This window comes from Actinia tenebrosa, unplaced genomic scaffold, assembly GCF_029948245.1.
Source record: "Actinia tenebrosa isolate PJP-AT-01 unplaced genomic scaffold, QUT_ActTen_1.0 PGA_scaffold8__29_contigs__length_14323225, whole genome shotgun sequence".
Lineage (NCBI taxonomy): Eukaryota > Metazoa > Cnidaria > Anthozoa > Actiniaria > Actiniidae > Actinia > Actinia tenebrosa.
Window position 1 is genome coordinate 3,201,814 of NW_028292585.1, and position 18,777 is coordinate 3,220,590.

The following is an 18,777-nucleotide window of genomic DNA, read 5'->3' on the forward strand; positions in this document are numbered from 1 at the left end:
GACAGCAAACGCATAAAATGCTGGCAGAAGGGTTATCAAAGGGGTCAACCCGACCTCTTAATACTGAACGCGCATTTAAGGTATGAAGGGCTTTGCATCGAATTAAAGACGCCGAAAGGAAATGGCATACTCTCCGCAGACCAACGCAAGATAATTTCGCAGTATGACGCGAATGGTTACCTGACCATGGTTAGCAACGATTATGACGTCATCTGTCGTGCCCTTAGCAACTACGCGGAAGGCATCCGTATTCCCTGTCGGTGGTGCTGCAAACGCTTCAAGACTACGGAGACAAGGGCAACGCATTTAAGAATATTTCATAGATATAATGATCGTCAACCAAATACACTGGCGTGACCTGATTTGCGGTAAAGCATACGAAATAAAAAATTACGTCGTCTTCGAAGACATCGACCGTTTACGGTTAGTCCTCAAAGACTTAGAAGGCAAGGAATATTCCCTTTGGGCGCCGGATTGCGTGCGGTACGTAATTCAGGGCGAGGAATTCACCCACTTACGCAGCTATGGTAAGGTAAATGGCCGATGGAAGTTTGACATTGAAAGAACAGTCACTCCATCTCCTCTTTGTAGTTAAGCGCGTCTGCTAAAGTCCGCTGCGCTTTAGGATCCGCGGAGCACCAATGCCCCACAAAGGATCCTTCGGAGAATACCCTGTCGCAATGAAGGCAGGTGTATTTTTTACGCGGTTTGGGTATCGGTGGCTTACGAGGGGTAATGCAGTCGGCAGGTAGTTCGCAAGTAATACAGTCCATATATTGAAAGGGCGATTAGGAATCCTCCTAAGAAGGCTGCTGCGTAGGCTAGCATATACCTTCAAAAGGGGTCCTTATTTTTATTTATTATTATTAAATATCCTTAATTCATTATTATCGAATATTCTTAATAATAATAAATAAAAATAAGAATGGGATTTGAGACTCTTTGCACAAACCCTATCTTACTATCTTAGGTCCTTTCTAACTTCTACGGGCTTTCCTTGCCGCCTCATTGCCGGCATGCCAAGCTTCGAAGCGATCTAAGTACTCTTCAAAACCGCCTTGGCCTTCATACAAACACTGCCAAATATGTTGACCGCTCCTTTGATAGCCGCAGCGCTCACAAAGCGCCTCCCAATATTCCCTATCTTCCCACCTTACGCCTTCGACGCAGTCAAACTCCGCAAAGCGCTGGTCAATTTCCTTCTTCCGGCGCGTTAACTTCCTTTGGGTTTCCTTTGGGCAACATCGTGCGGCAACGTCGCCGTGCTCCTCGCAAGCCACGCTTAGCAGGTCGTAATTACCGCGGCATCGATGTCGATGCCATTCGTCGTTCTTGTCCTCCTCGCAGCGCTCACATACATTCTTTAGACAGACACGGTTATCCACGTGGTAATCCAACATCTGCGCGCTGCTAAAGAGGCGATTACACTCCTTACAACGCCTTTCGCGTGCCTTCTTAGCGCATACCTTCTTTTCCAGGTGGTATTTTAACATTTGCTTGCTGCTGAACTCCTTGTTACACCGCTCACACTCCATATATAATAAGGATTTAATAACCCTTATATGGGATACCGCATAAAGTCCTTAATGGACTCTTTTGCCCGGATACTATTTCAAAGAGTGTCTTAGAATGTTGACAATAAGGTTAAATCTTTGTTAAGTATATGTGGAAAGCCCGTAAGGATTAGTAGGCGGCTTAAAATAGCAAAGTAGGGTTTGTGCAAAGAGTCTCAAATCCCATCCTTATTTTTATTTATTATTATTAAGAATAATGAATAATAAATAAAAATAAAGACCCCTTTGAAGGGCACGTCTTAACAAAGATTTAACCTAAACGTCAACATTCTAAGGCATTTTTTGGAATAGTTTCCAGGCATCCTTAACAAAGATTTAACCTTATTGTTAACATTCTACAGGGGATATCGCATGAAGTCCTTAACGGACTCCTTAGCCCACGTTGCCATAGTTATCAGCGCGCCAAACCGTTCTGCACGCTTCAGACCGCACATTTCATCGTACAACTCCTGCACGCGCTCTTTTAACCTGTCTATCTCCTCCCTTTGCATTTCTATGGTGTCTCTTTTATCTTTTGCGTCGGCGACAATTCTTTGCACTGCTTCCACTGGCTCCATATATATCAGGGAACAAGTTCCCTTCGAGAGAAGGGATATAAATGAACCCAGATCACATGCCTTGTAACGCTCTGATAGTAGGACCCACCGGCTGCGGAAAGACCCAGTTCGTAGTAGAGCAGCTATTAGGACCCTTTAGATACCGTTTCGACTACATCGTGCTATTATGCCCCACCTACGTGAATAACCGCACCTGGACGGGCATAGGAGTGAAAGATGACGACTTCTTCGTAGATATCTTAGACCCTAACGAGTTATCCAGCCATCTTAAGTTCTGGCACAAGCAATTCCCTAAGGATACGCAGACACTCCTCATATTGGATGACATCGCCTGTGGGGACGACGTAAAAAGGCGCACCTCCGAATTAGTGAAGCTCGCCTTTAGCGGTAGGCATGACAATATCAGCGTTTGGTTGCTCTCGCAACAGCTTACCAGCGTCTCTAAGCCTTTTAGGGAAAACATAGGATCGCTTGTCGTATTTTATACTCCGAGCAAGTCTGACCTGGAAACCATCTTAAGCGACTACGGCGGTGAGATATCCAAGGAACAGTTACACGAATACATGCGGCATTTAAAAACGCACCAACATTCCAAGATGATCTTCTCTTTGAGGTTTCCGTATTCCATTAACATATATGGAGATTGAGCAGCTCTTAGATGAAGTCCCCACACAGTTAGACGAAAGTAACCTTAAGGAACAACTTAACATCCTTGTGTCTTCAGGGAAGTGTAAAGAAATGATAGGTAAGAAACTTACCCATGAGCAAGTTAATAAGCTGTCGGAAGAGGAAGTCAAGAAGTTCCATAAGAGGTACGAGGCTGCCCTTGCAAGTAAGACCACGGACGCCGTAGCAGACTCCGCTATCCGACTTGCCACTAAATTGCTTGGACTTGCACTGCCCATAGACGACGTGGAGCAACTGCGGAAAGACATAAGCGAGGACTATGTTATCGCCCAAGAACTTAAGATAACCTGTGGGTGGTTGTCTTTGAAGTGCGGTAAGTTAATGGCAGTCGCCTCTGCGGCACTTCACGTAGCTCAGCACGTCGACTTGAAGGAGGTACTAGGTTCCTTCGGAACATCTTGGAAGGACTTCAAGAAGGACAGAGAAGTCGAAAAGGTCTTCCAGGCAGCACTTACTGAGGTACCTGATCAAGTCGCCTCAAGTACTTAGTCAAGTCGTTGTCAAGTCACCTCAAGTACTTAGTCAAGTCGTTGTCAAGTCACCTCAAGTACTTAGTCAAGTCGTTGTCAAGTCATTGCCAAGTCATTGTCAAGTCGTCATCAAGTTACTTGTCAAGTCCTTCAAGTCCCTTAATATAAGATGAGTGGCACCGAAGAACAACCACCCGTAGAAGATACCAAGATTACCAAGGCTAAATCTCCGGGCAGAGTCGCTGCCGGAAAGAAGCTCGCGGAGATGAATAAAAAGAACAAAGCCAAAAAAGAAGAAAAGGTGGAGGAAAAAGAAGAGGAATCCTTTATTAATCCGGGATACGTCATTGGCGCGTTAGGAGTCGCTATAGCAGCAGGCAGCCTCTACTTACAATGGCGGGCTACGAAGCCAAAAGTAAAATTGGAACCAGCACATTACGCACCTGTGGAGCCGGCTGTTAGAAAAAGTAAGATCCCTGAAATGGAATAATAACCTTCTCGCTTTGTAATATAATGTCGACCGCGTTGTTGAAAACTGTTGAAGAAGCAGCTATTATTACTTCCATCGTTGCGGGTATTGGTTGGGTAGGTAAGAAAGTGCTCAAAGAAGACTTTACTGAAGACCCAAGCAAGAGCTTCGCTAATTTTGCTAAGATGACCGCTGCCGTAGGCGGGGCTATCATGGTAAAGGATTACCTACGGAAGGAAAAGTACCTGCCTAACATATAAATGGCTAGCGTGGTCGCAGGTGGAGTTATTGCAGCTTTAGCATTCACTGGAGCTAATTATGGTGGTCAGTATTTGGATAGATTAGTTAGAGGTGATCGCAGCGGAGATTTGGCCGCCGAAAGGAAGAGACACGACTTAGCGCTGGAGAAATATCAGCGAGACGTTGCAGCTTGGAATGAAAAAAGACAAGCTTACAGGGATTGGTTGGACAAGAACTACCAAGACAAAATGCAGGCAGACAAGAACTTTGAAAACACAGACTACGCCTTTAAGCTCTATGCACAAGCACACCCCGCGGCACCGACGGGGTTAAGAAAGCCTCAGTTTAAGAATTACTACCAGCCTTCTAAGAAACAAAAAGACAATGAGCTGGTATTTGTAGGAGTCGCAGGGCTGGCCGGAGGCGTGGCTTTGGCGTATCTGCTCTAACGAAGGGGAACTGTGTTTCCTGAAATATATGATCGTCTTTTTGGAAAGCGACAAGAATGACTTTACCACTTACTTGAATCCTCCCATCAAAGCCCATAAGGTTAGGCTGGTTAGTTGCTCTTTGTACAATTCTTGGTATAATTTAGTCAATGCCTTGATCACTGAGCATAAAGGCGGCGGCAATTATCAAGGCGTATTGCTGCCCGATGGACATTACACACCAATCACCCTTGCTAAGGAATTAGCAAAACGCGGTTATACGCTCACCACAGGATTGCCGCACGAAATGACCCTCAAACATAATATGCCAAACTATTCAGTAACTTTTGGAAAGTCTGACCCATTGGGATCTTTATTATGTGCCTCGGGCAAAACAATTACCGACACAGCCGTACCCGTGAAATGGAAAGTCGCATCCTCTTACGAAGTCTATTGCGATTTAGTCCATAGTTACAACAATGGAGAAAAGTCTTCTCTTATGTCCAAGTTTCTGCCCAAAGGTAATCCATTTGACTCAGAAGAATACACTCCCATTTCTTTAAGCTATGACTTGTCCAATTTGGTAGAAAGCATAAACATCACCATCAAAGTGGACGGAAAGACGGTGGATTTTAACGGACGTAAGATCAATCTTGTCCTATCCTTCGCTTGAATCAAGCGAAGCGCGATTCTATTCATATAATGGGCCGCGTAGAGGACAAACTCAAAAGGATTTACTACGGACCTGAAGGCTATTGGAAAGGAGCGTCGGCCATCAAGAAACTCGCGACCGCGGCCAGGGTATCAGATGAAACGGCTAAGAACTGGCTAAGAAAACAAACCCTCTGGCAGGTCTATCTTCCCGTGCCTAAGTACATTCCCAGGCCCAGCTTTACCGTAAATACCCCCAATGAAGTTCATCAGGCAGATTTGCTTTTCTTACCGCACGACAAGGTGAGAAGAAAGACCTATAGATACGCTTTGACCGTAGTTGATATCGCAAGCAGATACAAGGATGCCGAACCCATAACCAGCAAGGATTCTGGGGAAGTCGCCGAAGCCTTAGGTAGGATTTATAAGCGCGTCTTGAAATGGCCCAAGCTGCTGCAAGTGGATGCGGGAACGGAGTTCATGGGCGTGGTTACTAAGACCCTGAAAGACCACGACACTAAAATTAGGAGAGCCGAAGCTGAGTACCACAGGGGTCAGAGCATCGTCGAAAGATTCAATAAGACCTTAGCCGAGCGCCTCTTTGGGTACCAGTATTGGAAAGAGCTGGAAGATCCGTCCAAACGCAACAGGGAATGGACTCAGAGGCTCCCCCAGGTCGTCGCGGCTTTGAACAACGAGGCGGCCAGGGCTACGGGAATAAAACCCAGGGATGCCATAAAAAAGAAACACGTGGAACACAAGTCCTTCGTCAGAAGTTCGAGGGCGGTCGGACTGAAGGAAAAAAAGCTCCCCCGCGACATAGTGGTCAGATACCTCTATCAGCCGGGGGAACTCGAAGGTGGCAGTAAGAGAGCCACGGATCCTAACTGGTCCCTGGAAACGTATGAGATTTCAAAGTCCGTCACCAAGGAAGGGCAACCCGTGTTGTATTACCTAAATGGCCCAAGTCGCGGATTTGTCAAGGAAGAGCTGCTCATAGTCCCCAAAGACTCAGAGTAGTGCTGCTCCGCGCGCCCGATTGCACTCTAGGCATGTCAGTCTTACATTGCCTCTACAATGCCCGCGTTTGTTATTTATGCGATCCACGGAAAACTGTTGATCGTCATTTGGGTCAAACCTCCATAGTAGAGGTATGTTACATTTGGCACAGCGTGCCCCTTTCTTATAGACGTCGTCCACGCATAGGTCGAACGTCATATCTTTTTCTTCGTCGTGCCGCTTGTAGCGAAGGAGTTTCTTAGCAATGTTCTCCTTAGCTACGTCCTCTGGCGTCTTATCGTAGCGCAGTTGCGGCCCCCAGCCTCTTTTCAACTGCTTGGCATACTCCACACGGCTTACGGCGGTGTAGATAAGGTTGCTCCAACACAGCCGCTGGTCTATGATCCATAAGGTTTCTCTTATGGTAAGCCCTTGCGCGCTGTGGACTGTCATGCAATAACCCAAGCGCCAGTCTGGATGGGAGGTTATTTTTTCCACCTTTTCTATGGGTACCCAGGCTTTATCATGCGTTACCGCATTTTGCAGTTGGATGTCGGTACCAGGTACCCAGACGTCTCTTTTTTGCATGCGGGTGTCGTGGGGTTTGTAGCAAACAGGTACGGGATGCGTAGGGAAGCGCTCTCGGTGTATATTTAGCAAATCCTTTTGTATGCGAGACTGTGCTGCGCGTTTGCTGCTCAGCACCAGATCCTTTGGATGCCATGTGTAAAGGAAGTCCTCGTATTTCTTCGCTCGTACGCGTTTGCGCAGTGTCTTGCATTGCTCGGCATCACTAAGGCCCCTTAATTCCGCTTTCAGGTTCCTTACTTGATCCTTGCTGCGGTAGTCGGCGTTAATTTCCTCCGCATGGTCTACGAACCCCTTTAGCCATTCGTGGGGCATCTCTCCGGCTATTGGAGGAGGCTGGCAGGGATCTCCGGAGAATATCACTTGACACTTTCCACGGAGGAATTCTACGAACTCCTGCAGGATTTCTAAAGGAACGGTGCAAATCTCATCCCAAAGTATCACCGGTGGTATGTCGTGGATAGCTTCCGGTACCCACTTTTGGCCATTCCAACGAAAGAAGCTGTGGTACGTTTGAGCGTCGTGGCCCATTTCGCAGAGTTCTCTTTCCAAACGATGCGTTGGCGTTAGCACCTTTACTTTTGGGAATAACTGCAGTACGCGCGTCGTCTTACCGCTGCCTCCCGTACCGTAAAGGTAAGAGAAGCGTTGGTAAGAGATTGGGTCCGCAACTGAAGGTAGAGGCTCTTTGGTAGGCGTTACGGTGCCCTGGGCGTGCTCGCCGTGATATTCTACGCGGCCTCTCCAAGCTTTGATCTCTTCGTCTTTGACGCGCCATTGGCCACTTTCCGCTAACTCGTCTTCTGTGTAGAATTCTTTCATCTTTTCTAAGACGTGCGGTTTCACGTACAAAGAATCCGTGGCTACACGCGGAATGTCTTCTTTGTCAAACCGCAGGAGCATCGCAAGAAGGTTAATGTGCGCGTAGGCTAACATGCTGGCACGCAGATGGTAATACTGTGGTCGATGGTCCTGGTAGTAACACAAAGCATTCCATTCGTGTAGTTTATCATCTACGAGGTAATCCCATTTCTCTACAGACACCATCGTTCCTTTGTCATGCGCGCGCTTTATAAGGAAGCTTAGTTCGCCTTCGTCTGTTATCAAGCGACGCTGCATATGTTTTTCTCCTTCTTTAGCGCCCTGTGTGAATTTACCTATAACAATCCGCGCTGTGAGGTTGTGCTCCGGTAACCATTGCGTGAAGGCGCTGTGACAAAGTATGGCTTCATGCGCTGTGTATTCGAGCAGCTTACGCTCTTCAAAGAACTTCAATAGGGGCACCGGTATCCATTCTTTCTCCTGCAGGTGCTTCCCACACCACGCATAGATTATGGGGTGCAGACCCGCTGCTAATTTCCAGGTGGTCAACCGTACAAACCCCGTTGCTGGGGCGTCGTAGTGACCATCCAACGCAACACGAAAGAATTGCGAGTCTGGATGCCCGTATCTATCATAATATTCCTTACAATCCCCCAGGCCTTTGAAGCTTGCGGGGTAACAGTGTTTCATATCCAGCGACACGTATTCATCTTCATCGTATTCCATGTTCCACAGACCGCCGTGGCCGTGTTCTACGCAAGCTTTAGCTATGTCTTTGAACTCCTCCGGCGTGGATTTCCAACCGTTTCTTTTCTTTGCGGCTAAGAAGTCCAAACTGCGACTGCTAAGCACTTCGTCGGAGAAGTCTTCTCCTAAAGTCTCACAGGCGCTTTGAATGCGCAGCTGTTCCACTTCAGGACGATACAAAGTACCATCTTGGGTCATAAATTGACTTCCCTCCGCATCCATTAACCAAATAGAATTCTCGTGCATTAGTTCTGCAAGCGGCGACTCCTTGTAAACGCGCGTCTCCTTCTTCTTTGGGAACCTTAACTCCCTCCACGCATGTGCGTTATGCTGGTAAATTACGATAGGCGCACCCCGGCCCCCATACTTGTGCGTCCCGGAGTAAATGAAGCCGTCGGTGATGTCTTTCACGTGTATGCGCCTTTCTAAAGCAACCTCTAACTTCTTGATGTTTTCAATGGTGGCTCCTGCCCTACGAGTAGCATGCTCCCATTTCCTGATGGCTTCTCTTCTCTTCAACGTAAGCTTACCTCCCCTAGAGGAATCCTCGAAGAACTCTCTAACTAACTTACCCACGCAGTTACCCGGATGCCGCATTGGTTTGAGCTTCTTAACGTCCGGGTTCTTAATTTCATACGCACCGTAAATAACCACGGTGACCGGGTAAGCAACTTCGTAGAACAACATGTCGATGCCCACCAGCGCCCCAGGACGCGTGTCCTTGTTTAAAACGAACAGGTCCTTCCTGCCAGACGCCCGTATTGGATTCCTGCCCTTTTCTATTATCCACTCGCCGTCTAAATACTTTATAAACGTCAACTCCAGGCGGTAATTACCTTCGGGCATTAAGTCAATTATCCTTTCTGCTCTTTCCTCGCTCATCGTCTCATCTGTATCTCCCTCCATAAACGTTGTGAAGGCAAAGTCGGCGTCTAAGCGGTCCAGCACCTGAGTTCGCAGTCGGCGCACAGTCTTGTTACTAATGCTTTTGATGGTGTCCATCTATATCTAAGGAATATCTTATCCTCCGTTTGCGACACAAATATTTTAACCTTCGCAAACATAGCAGCAGTAAGGAAATCTTCGCGCAACATATAACGGGACACGGGTAATTCCCGCGGGGGACGCTAGTGCATAAACACGGGTAATTCCCGGGCGATTCCGAATGGTGATCGCGAGTCCCCCTTACTGCTGCTCTCTTTTCTTGGTTTTACAGGAAGAAGTGATAATAACACTAGAGAAAAACAATGTGATGCGAAAAACGAACGAGGTAAAAATATTCTTATTAATTCAATGTTAACTCTTATTAATTCACTTAACTTAAGCATGATAATTGTATTCCAGGAACTGAAGGAAAAACTAGAAGAAGAAGAAGAAAGACACCAAAGGTGTGTTTGTCAGTTTTTAATCAGCTCCCCTCTATTAACTATGTAAAAAGATGAAAAAATTCAAAAAAAACTACAAAACAGATAGGACCATGTGGCAGATAGTTAAGAACAGGTGTAATTTTTCAATGTTTAGGTCGTTAAATGGACTGATGATTTTTAATATTACTTTGTTTGTACATACTAAAAGAGTTATATAAATAGTTCATTTTTAAAATTTTATTTTCTTGGCTGCACCCCTGTGCATAATGAATCGCCAGCAATCATGGTATTATCTTTACTCTAGAATCGAACGTTACTCTATCATCCAAATGCTTGAGCTTGAAGAAAATTATAAGGTGAGTTTTAAATATTTTATGTTGTGAAAAAGCACCAAATTTAGAAAAATTCTCATGCAATGTTTTGACATTGGAATACAGATCATGGAAGATGAGTTAGAACAAACTGCACGGTATGAAAACTTTTGAATTTCTTTGACGTTTGCATCTTATTTTAAAAAGTGACAAAAATCGTTTTAATTTATTTTAAAAATTCTTGTTCATCCTAAAATATTTAATTATATATTAAATAAATATTTAATTTGATTAGGTTTCTACATAACTTTCATTCAAATTTTAATGCGACTTTTTTATTTAAAGGAAAGAGGATATCATAAAGGAAACGAAAAGGAGATTGGAAGATTTGGTGGAAAAAAGATCGAGGTACTTTGTCAAATAATGTTATAAAAAAATTAATTAAACTTAGAAAAAAATTCTTAAAACCATTTTATTTTAAAGAGATGAGAATCAATGGAAAGAAGAAAAAGGTGGAATGGGAAAGAAACTAGAAGAAATGAATGCAATGATAAATGAGACAGAACTAAGGTATAATTTTTTAAATATATATATATTTTTTTCATGGCAACGTTATGAAGTAATGAAAAAAAATTTCTGATTTTTTCTGAGCATTCATTACATATGGTTCCATAAGAATCATTTCATTTCATAAAATAGGCCTTAACCACTGTCTGTTTTGCTATAAATTGTTTAATATTGTTATTCATCAGAAGACAAAATAAATGTATTTGGATATAGACCTGAGGATACGTGGCTATCGACTTTCTAAAACTTTCTGCTCTTTTAATAATAACACATATTTTTTAACCTAATAAATTTCAAAAGCGTATTTGCTTTAGACATTGCAATAAATGCACTGGGTTGTGTCTGACATTCTCATTTTTATTTTTTTTATTTTTCTAAAATCAGGATGGAAAAAGAACTAGAGGAAAAGAAAGAACATATGGCAGAAATGGAAGAGAGGTATGTTTCTTATTAACAGCAAATCAGAAGAATATATTGCACAAGTATGTTGTAAACTCTCATTTTTAATTCTTTTTTTTATATATATATTTTATTTTTATATCAGAAAGAACAAAGAACTAGATGAAATTAGAGAAAAGAATGCAAAGTTGGAAGAGAGGTACGATTTTTATTGAAGACAAACCTTTTAAAGACATTGCTCCACAGCTAGGTTGTAATCTTCATGACATTCTCATTTTTAATTTTTTTTTTTAAATCAGGATGGAAAAAGAACTAGAGGAAAAGAAAGAACATATGGCAGAAATTGAAGAGAGGTATGTTTCTTATTAACAGCAAATCAGAAGAACATATTGCATAAGTATGTTGTAAACTCTCATTTTAAATTATTTTTTGTTACCAGAAAGAACAAAGAAGTAGATGAAATTAAAGAAAAGATGGTAAAGTTGAAAGAGAGGTATGATTTTTATTAAAGACAAACCTTTTAAAGACATTGCTCAACAGCTAGGTTGTAATCTTCATGACATTCTCATTTTTAAATTTTTTTAAAAATCAGGATGGAAAAAGAAGTAGAGGAAAAGAAAGAACATATGGCAGAAATGGAAGAGAGGTATGTTTCTTATTAACAGCAAATCAGAAGAATATATTGTGCAAGTATGTTGTAAACTCTCATTCTTAATTCTTTTTTGTTACCAGAAAGAACAAAGAAGTAGATGAAATGAGAGAAAAGAAGGCAAAGTTGGAAGAGAGGTATGATTCTTACTAAAGACAAACCTTTTTAAGACATTGCTCCACAGCTAGGTTGTAATCTTCATGACATTCTCATCTTTAATTCTTTTTAAAATCAGGATGGAAAAAGAACTAAAGGAAAAGAAAGAACATATGGCAGAAATGGAAGAGAGGTATGTTTCTTATTAACAGCAAATCAGAAGAATATATTGCACAAGTATGTGTTAAACTCTTATTTTTAATTCTTTTTATTATTATCATTATTATTTATCAGAAAGAACAAAGAAGTAGATGAAATTAGAGAAAAGATGTCAAAGTTGGAAGAGAGGTATGAATCTTTTTAAACACATTGCTCAAAACTAGGCTGTAATCTTCATTTAAGTTTTCTTTTTTTTAATCAGAAACAAAGAACTAGATGCAGCAAATGAAAGAATGAGGAAGATGGAAGAAAGGTACTTTTTTAGGAAAAGCAAACCATTCAAACATATTGCTCAAGTATTTCGTAAATTCTTATCTTTAATCCTCTTTTATTTTATTTATTCATCAGAAAGGACAGAGAACTTGTTGAAATCCGTGAACAGATGGCAAAGATGGAAGAAAGGTACTATCCTTTTTAAAAACGTTTTTTTGTTTACTTGTAAATACAGAAGAACTTGATTTTATTTCTTATAATTATTACTGTTAGGAAAAATACAGAAATTCAAGGACTCAAAAACAAAGTTGAAGAGATGAATACTGCAAAGAATGCAAAAATTGATCAGGTAATATAAGATTTTACTATCTTAATTAAATTCACTGCAGTGTTTTTGTTCATGTAAAACGACTTATAGTTATGAACTATAAATTAATGATATTTATTTATTTGTCTCACGATATTGAAGGTCATTTGTAGGAGAACTGCAACATTTCAACTGCATATTGTGAACTAGCTAGAAAATGTCGCACAAGCCCTATCAATGCATGTAAACATACAGTCCTAGAATATAAAGTTTTAAAATATTAATTAAGGTTTCATTTTGGTTTTAGCAATGCGCACATGTAGCCACACAAACACCAAGGAAAAGGAACATGGTCCAAAGATTATGGAGATGTATCATGGGCAGAGGCCACTAGTAGTTATTTTATAAGAAGAAGAATGTGTTAGGCAGCTCAGGATCTTCATTCTTACTATAACTACAAATTTATTTATTAAAGAGAATACTTGTCTACAATTCTATTCATATTTTCTATAAACAAAAAAGTCACAAAATACAACAAAAAAAGTTTACATTTCATGAAGTTGTTTAAAAATATTTAATTAATATATATTTGTAAATAGATGTGCATTGAACAGTTTAATAATATTAAAATGTTTATATATTTTTGTGAGGTATTGTTGTTGTTTACCATAAATTTTGTTTAACACCCTTACTTAAAATTATAACACAGTCAATCTTATATTTTCACCATTATAAGCACTAAAGTAGGTAGTTGAATCAAGTGTCAGGGAGATAGTCCAGGGATAGCCATTTTATAGCTAGGACCAAAAGTTCAGGATGAAGATGTGACCAGTACATAATATTAGAGGTTTCTTATGGGTGTTTATGGGTGAATAAGAGCACCCAGAACTAAAGGAAATTTTAATAAATTAGAGTATCCCTTTTACAGATGTGAATGTGTAGCTCCAGAAACTATTTATACCCCCCTCCCCTCCCCCTCACAAAGAAATTTGGAATTTCCGTGGGGTGGGAGGGGTCAGAGAAAGAACAAGATTCCTGAGTTTCTATGGAAGAAAATTGGAATTTCTAGAGGTGGGGGGATGGGATCTTTAAAAATAATTTCTCCATAGGGGGGGGGGGGGGTATGGATAATTTCTGGAACTACGCATTATATTTCTCTGTGAAGAGCCAGAAACCAGGCTCTTAAAGAAGCATCCTTTTTATATTGGTAGTGCAATAATTAAACCAGAGCAGAGCAATAACCAAGGTAAACACATTCACTCCTTCCCCAGTTTGTCAGCATTTCTATAGATTCTTTCAGCTATAAAGCTCCTTTCAAGCACATGCTGTACATGTATGTGAAAGATTTTAAGGTAGGTTTATAACAGCTATGGTAAGGTAATTCTTAGGTGCATGGGTGGGTATGCTAATTTCAAAGTTAATTCATATTATTATGGCTCAAGCGGATCCTTAAGTAGGAGCAGACCTTTTTCGTATAACATTGTTACCATATCAACCTGCAATAAAGAGGTATTTTTTTACTATGACCATTTGATTATGTATTAACGAGATAAAAAAGCTGAAAAATGGTTGCTAAAATTCATTAAAATTTACCTTAAATTCTGTGCTTTCGTGAGGAAGGTCATCTACCTTGACATAGTCAGGGAAGGCATTGAGGATGCTCTCTATTGCAGGTCCAGCCTGAAATCATGGAAAAATTTCATACTAAATGCTAAAGTAACTACTGCAAACCTCTGAACATAGGCCCTGGATTTACATTTGCCCAACATACCCTTTTTAGTCTAGGAACGATAGAACAAAAATAAAATCACATTATAATAGGGCTTTAATTTTTGCAGAAGGGCTTATTTTCACAGGTTTATGGCATTTTAACATTATGGTTAATGTACAAGATTTTTCGAGACAAAATTTCAGACCTCTTAGCTTAGCAGACTGTGCGCAAACCTGTTTAGGCCATTGCTCATTAAAATACTACTAAATAAATATTATTGACCATTCACAGGTAATTTATTGTACAAAATGCATTGTTCATGGCACATGCATATGCTAGGTACAGTATTTCGAGTCTAATAACAAATTCCATTAAAAACACCCATAATCTAATAACAGTCATGAATACCTCAGGATTAAATTCCAGTTTTTGTGGTTCAACTTCATGGTAGATTCTTGAATTCTCCATTGTATGGTAAACACACACACTGTCTTCCTCACTGACAAGCCTTAAATTTAAACATTTATTATATCCTTATTAATATTTTTTTTACAAACATTAATATTGAGACTTGTAAGCCCAAAGTTGAACAGTACTTTAATGATGCCAGTTCAATGGGACTGAATGCCCTTGCAACCACTACCCCCTCTGCCTCCCCTACCCCCCAGACTTCTCATTACCCAAAAAAAGGTTTTTTCATCCTTTGTTTTAAATTTTGATATGTCCAAATAATTGTAATTTATTTGACTGGTAAGGATTTCCTGGCCAGGCTCTGGAAACTTTTACAATCACTTTTTTTTGTTATACTAGGTAAAATGCAAGAACAGCACCCCGCACCAGATGTCAACAGATCAACTGTCAGCTCTTTGCCGACAGGGCACGTGCTGCTGATCTTGGTTTTTACCCTCTTGTTATCTCACTTGTATCGATCAACTAACCTTGCTATGCCTTTTCTTATTAATCTCACATGGGTTTCACTAGTGATGGTTGCAGTGCTGACAACCTTGTTACCATCCCATGTTGCACCTGACCCGATTATACTCTGGTTTATCTCATCTGAAAAACGATAACAAACCACCTTTTAGCAATACTCTGAAATGACCTCTTGGCTGATACATGAATCTAGACACTAATTAGAATTTTTAAAACTCTGATAAAACACTAGAAGTAAGGGTGAGACCTCCACTGACAATCACTGATGAAGTGTGATCCAAGAGTTCATTTTAATCAAACCTGAGAGGAAAATAACTATTAAGTTAACTTACCTTTATTGAGAACTGGTGGAAGGCAATCAGAAATAACTCCAATTGCCATCTGAAAAAATAAAGAAACCTTATCACATAAAGATTAGAGCTTTTCAAATACATGGAAAAATGGAATTCTCGGACTGATCATTTGATTTAGATCAACTAACTGCAGCTGTTGTAAATAAAAAAACAAGAGTCAATTAATATACTTTCTTGCATCGAAAGACAAACAAAAAATCCAAACGTACCTGGTCTGCAGCAGCATCGACAGGAGAATAGGTTACCAGTTTTGACATGAGTTTTTCAACTTTACGCAAGAATTCTGACCTCTCCTTGGTAATCTACAAGAGTCAAAACATTGCAAATCAAATTAGGAAAAAAATAACAGTATTAGTAATAATCTTATAGGACATGATAAATGCTGTTCATGGAAATGTGAATGCTGCTTGCAAGTTAATCAGTAATGCAACCTGTACTGGTCATTTATAAAACATAGTTAATACATGTATATAAGATATTATTATTATCTTTCACTTTATAAAATATTTGAGTTATAACATGAGCGCTGATTGGCTGACTACAGTGATTATATCAGAGGACAGAGACACTCTTGCACAAAATTGTTCAAAATTTTTTATTACCCGTAAAGCAATTATAAACAGATTGCTGATATCTCTGTGCTGTGATATAAACACTCTGGGAGCTCCAGAGCACTCCAGAAGCAAGACAAACACTCGGCTACGCCTTGTGTTCCTAAGCTTGCTTCTCTCTTCATCTATAGCTCACAGCATGTACAGAGACATGCATGCATGTTTCATACTCCTTAAATATAAGAGCTTACAGTATCTGAGTTAGCAACACCAATATAGTCCAGGTAGTTAAGCGGCAATCCTTGCCTAAATTCTGGGTCTTCATCAAATGCGGCTTGGAGAGCAGCAGGGACAAGCTGAAATTCATTTAACAACATTGTCAGAAGGTTGAGAATAGGAAATGCATTAAATCCATAGTGCTTTACTTACTTTTTGAAAAAAGTCTCCCCAAGAGTTCTTTTGATATGTGGACAAGGTGATATGAAGAGAATGGCTGTCACTTGGTGTATCAGCCTAAGTAGTATAGGGAATGGGGGTTCTAGCGCAGTGACCACACGAGGATTTCCCGTTTAAAGTCACTAACCCGTGTTTGTGTAGCCCTCATTCCCTATGAGACCCCCAGGATTACCCGTGGGGGTAACAGCGCACTCGAAATATGTTAGTTTACGCCAGGATTACCCGTGAGGGCAACAGCGCACCTTAGTATAGGGAATGGGGGTTCCAGCGCAATCTCAACACGGGCAAGACCCGTGTCAAAAATCCACCTACGGACGACCCCCACTCCAAGTGTGGTTGAGGGCAACAGCGCACTTAAATATGTTAGTCTATATATGGAGTGCGAAGAATGTAAGAGAACTTTTAAGAAAGAAGCGGATTTGAAAAAGCATTTGAAAATGAAGACGAAGTGTATGAGCAGTTATGATTGTGGATGTGGTAAGAAGTTTGAGACTAAGGTTAAATTGTTTTGGCATTGTCAGGACTGTGAGTACGACTACGACGACCTAAAAAGTGCTTGGTATTAGGTATAAAATATTTCCTATTATATAGATGGAATCCCAAAGCAACTTCAGCACGGTGTCAATACCCGGTAATGGTGAGATTGACGTTAGACAGTTTTGGCGTCAGTCAGAAAGGAAGGTTAAAAGGACTCTCCGAAAAGGTATAGAAGAATTAGGAGCCCTGAAAGCGAGCATAATGGTAGAAGTAAGTTTGTCAAAAGACGAGGTAATGACGACAGCAATGTTGCGATCAAAGTCGTTAGTGATATTAGAATCCACGAATCTGGATAGGTCACTCAGTGAAGCCTTAGAAGCAATAATGGAGTCGCTGTCTAACTACACGAAAGAAGGATCGGGTTGGACAGTAGAGGAGGTTGAAGGAATAGAGATAAGTATAGCCAGGTACGTACCCATACGAGGGGGGAGTTACGTACCGCTACCAACGTGGGTAGAAAGGAAGAAGGCTATTGTAAACGTGAAGAATGAAGACAATCGATGCTTTATGTGGGCAATCAGGTCTGCACTGTATCCAGCAGAGAAGGATCCCTGTAGGACAAGTAAGTATCCCACAGATGATTTAGAGTGGGATGGTGTGGAATTTCCCATGCAGTTGATAGACATCCCCATATTTGAGGAAATAAACGATCTAGCAATTAACGTCTACGGAGTCAGAGAGCAGACGATAGTACCGTTAGTTCTGTCAAAAAGTAAAGGAGAGCGCGTACATTTATTCTACCACGGCGGACACTACTCATGGGTTAAACACATTAGCAGACTATTCTACAGACATACTAAGCACAAAGGCAAAAAGTACTTCTGCGACTGCTGCTTGCTGTCATTTACATCCTTAAATACCCTAAAGAAACACGATGAGATCTGCCGCGGAGTCGAAGAAGTGGCGCAACGGATCCAGATGCCCACCAACAAAGAGCTTTCATACGCAGACCATCAAAAGCAGATGCAAGTGCCTTACGTGATATATGCAGACTTCGAAGCGTTGATAACTAAGGAAGAGCAGAAACGTGGCGCCACGAATAAGGTAGGATTACACGAGATCTGCTCCTTTGGTTACATAGTAGTCAAATCAGACGGTAAAGCAAACCCTCCTGTGATTTACCGAGGTAAGAACGCAGCTAATAAGTTTCTAGAAGCATTGCGAGAAGAGGAGGAAGAGATTAGAGAACAATTAAGACGTCCAAAGAAGATGGAATTTACCAAAGAGAACCAGGAGGCTTTTAACAAGGCAAAAAAATGCCACATTTGCCAACATACGCTTCTTCAGTTTGGAAGACGAGCCAAGAAAGCGTGGGATGAAGATGGAAAGTATCTAGGAGAAGCTCATTTTAAATGCGGGAAGTATGCTAAGAAAGGTGAGAAGCCGGGAAAGCCCTCCACGCACTGCATTCATTGTCATAAAGCATTCGTTGAGGATTTCTATGTGGATAAGGTTAGGGATCACTGCCACATCACTGGTAAATACAGAGGAGCGGCTCATTGGAAATGCAATATAAACTTCAAAGTAAATCCAGATATGGAGATTCCGGTGTTCTTTCACAACCTCCGCGGTTACGACTCCCATTTGCTACTACAAGGAACAGACGGCTCCGACGTCAAATGCATACCCAACAACAAAGAGCGCTACATGTCCGTAACTGTGGGTAAACTAAAGTTCTTAGATTCGCAGCAGTTTATGGCGGACTCCTTAGCAAACTTGGTTAAATACAACACGGAGTTCCCCATTTCCAGCCAATACGGCGCGGAAAGGAAAGGAGTGTACCCATACGAATACATGGATTCCTGGGATCGATTCAAAGAGTCCCTACCACCCAAAGATCGCTTCTACAGCACCCTAAACGAGTCCGGTATAAAGG

General features: G+C 41.2%; 2 protein-coding genes across 2 annotated transcripts; one reads left to right on the top strand and one right to left on the bottom strand.

The window, feature by feature from the left end:
• Window positions 1–9,238: 9,238 nt before the first annotated feature.
• Window positions 9,239–12,969, top strand: LOC116307034 (uncharacterized). The gene is made up of 18 exons (XM_089024072.1): window positions 9,239–9,502; window positions 9,577–9,620; window positions 9,904–9,955; window positions 10,037–10,068; window positions 10,256–10,318; window positions 10,394–10,480; window positions 10,862–10,915; window positions 11,022–11,075; window positions 11,176–11,229; window positions 11,316–11,369; window positions 11,469–11,522; window positions 11,609–11,662; window positions 11,761–11,814; window positions 11,916–11,969; window positions 12,043–12,093; window positions 12,189–12,242; window positions 12,327–12,402; window positions 12,668–12,969. Exons 1-18 carry the CDS (start codon window positions 9,398–9,400, stop codon window positions 12,752–12,754), a joined length of 1,083 nt encoding a protein of 360 aa, XP_088880198.1. The 5' UTR covers window positions 9,239–9,397; the 3' UTR covers window positions 12,755–12,969.
• Window positions 12,951–16,512, bottom strand: LOC148904968 (ribosomal oxygenase 1-like). The gene is made up of 9 exons (XM_089023992.1): window positions 16,492–16,512; window positions 16,338–16,421; window positions 16,160–16,264; window positions 15,567–15,659; window positions 15,337–15,385; window positions 15,010–15,127; window positions 14,480–14,579; window positions 13,954–14,040; window positions 12,951–13,856 (listed from the first exon to the last, which is right to left on the bottom strand). The coding sequence occupies exons 1-9, from the start codon at window positions 16,510–16,512 to the stop codon at window positions 13,791–13,793; spliced, it is 723 nt and encodes a 240-aa protein (XP_088880118.1). The 3' UTR covers window positions 12,951–13,790.
• Between the last annotated feature and the right edge of the window lie 2,265 nt (window positions 16,513–18,777).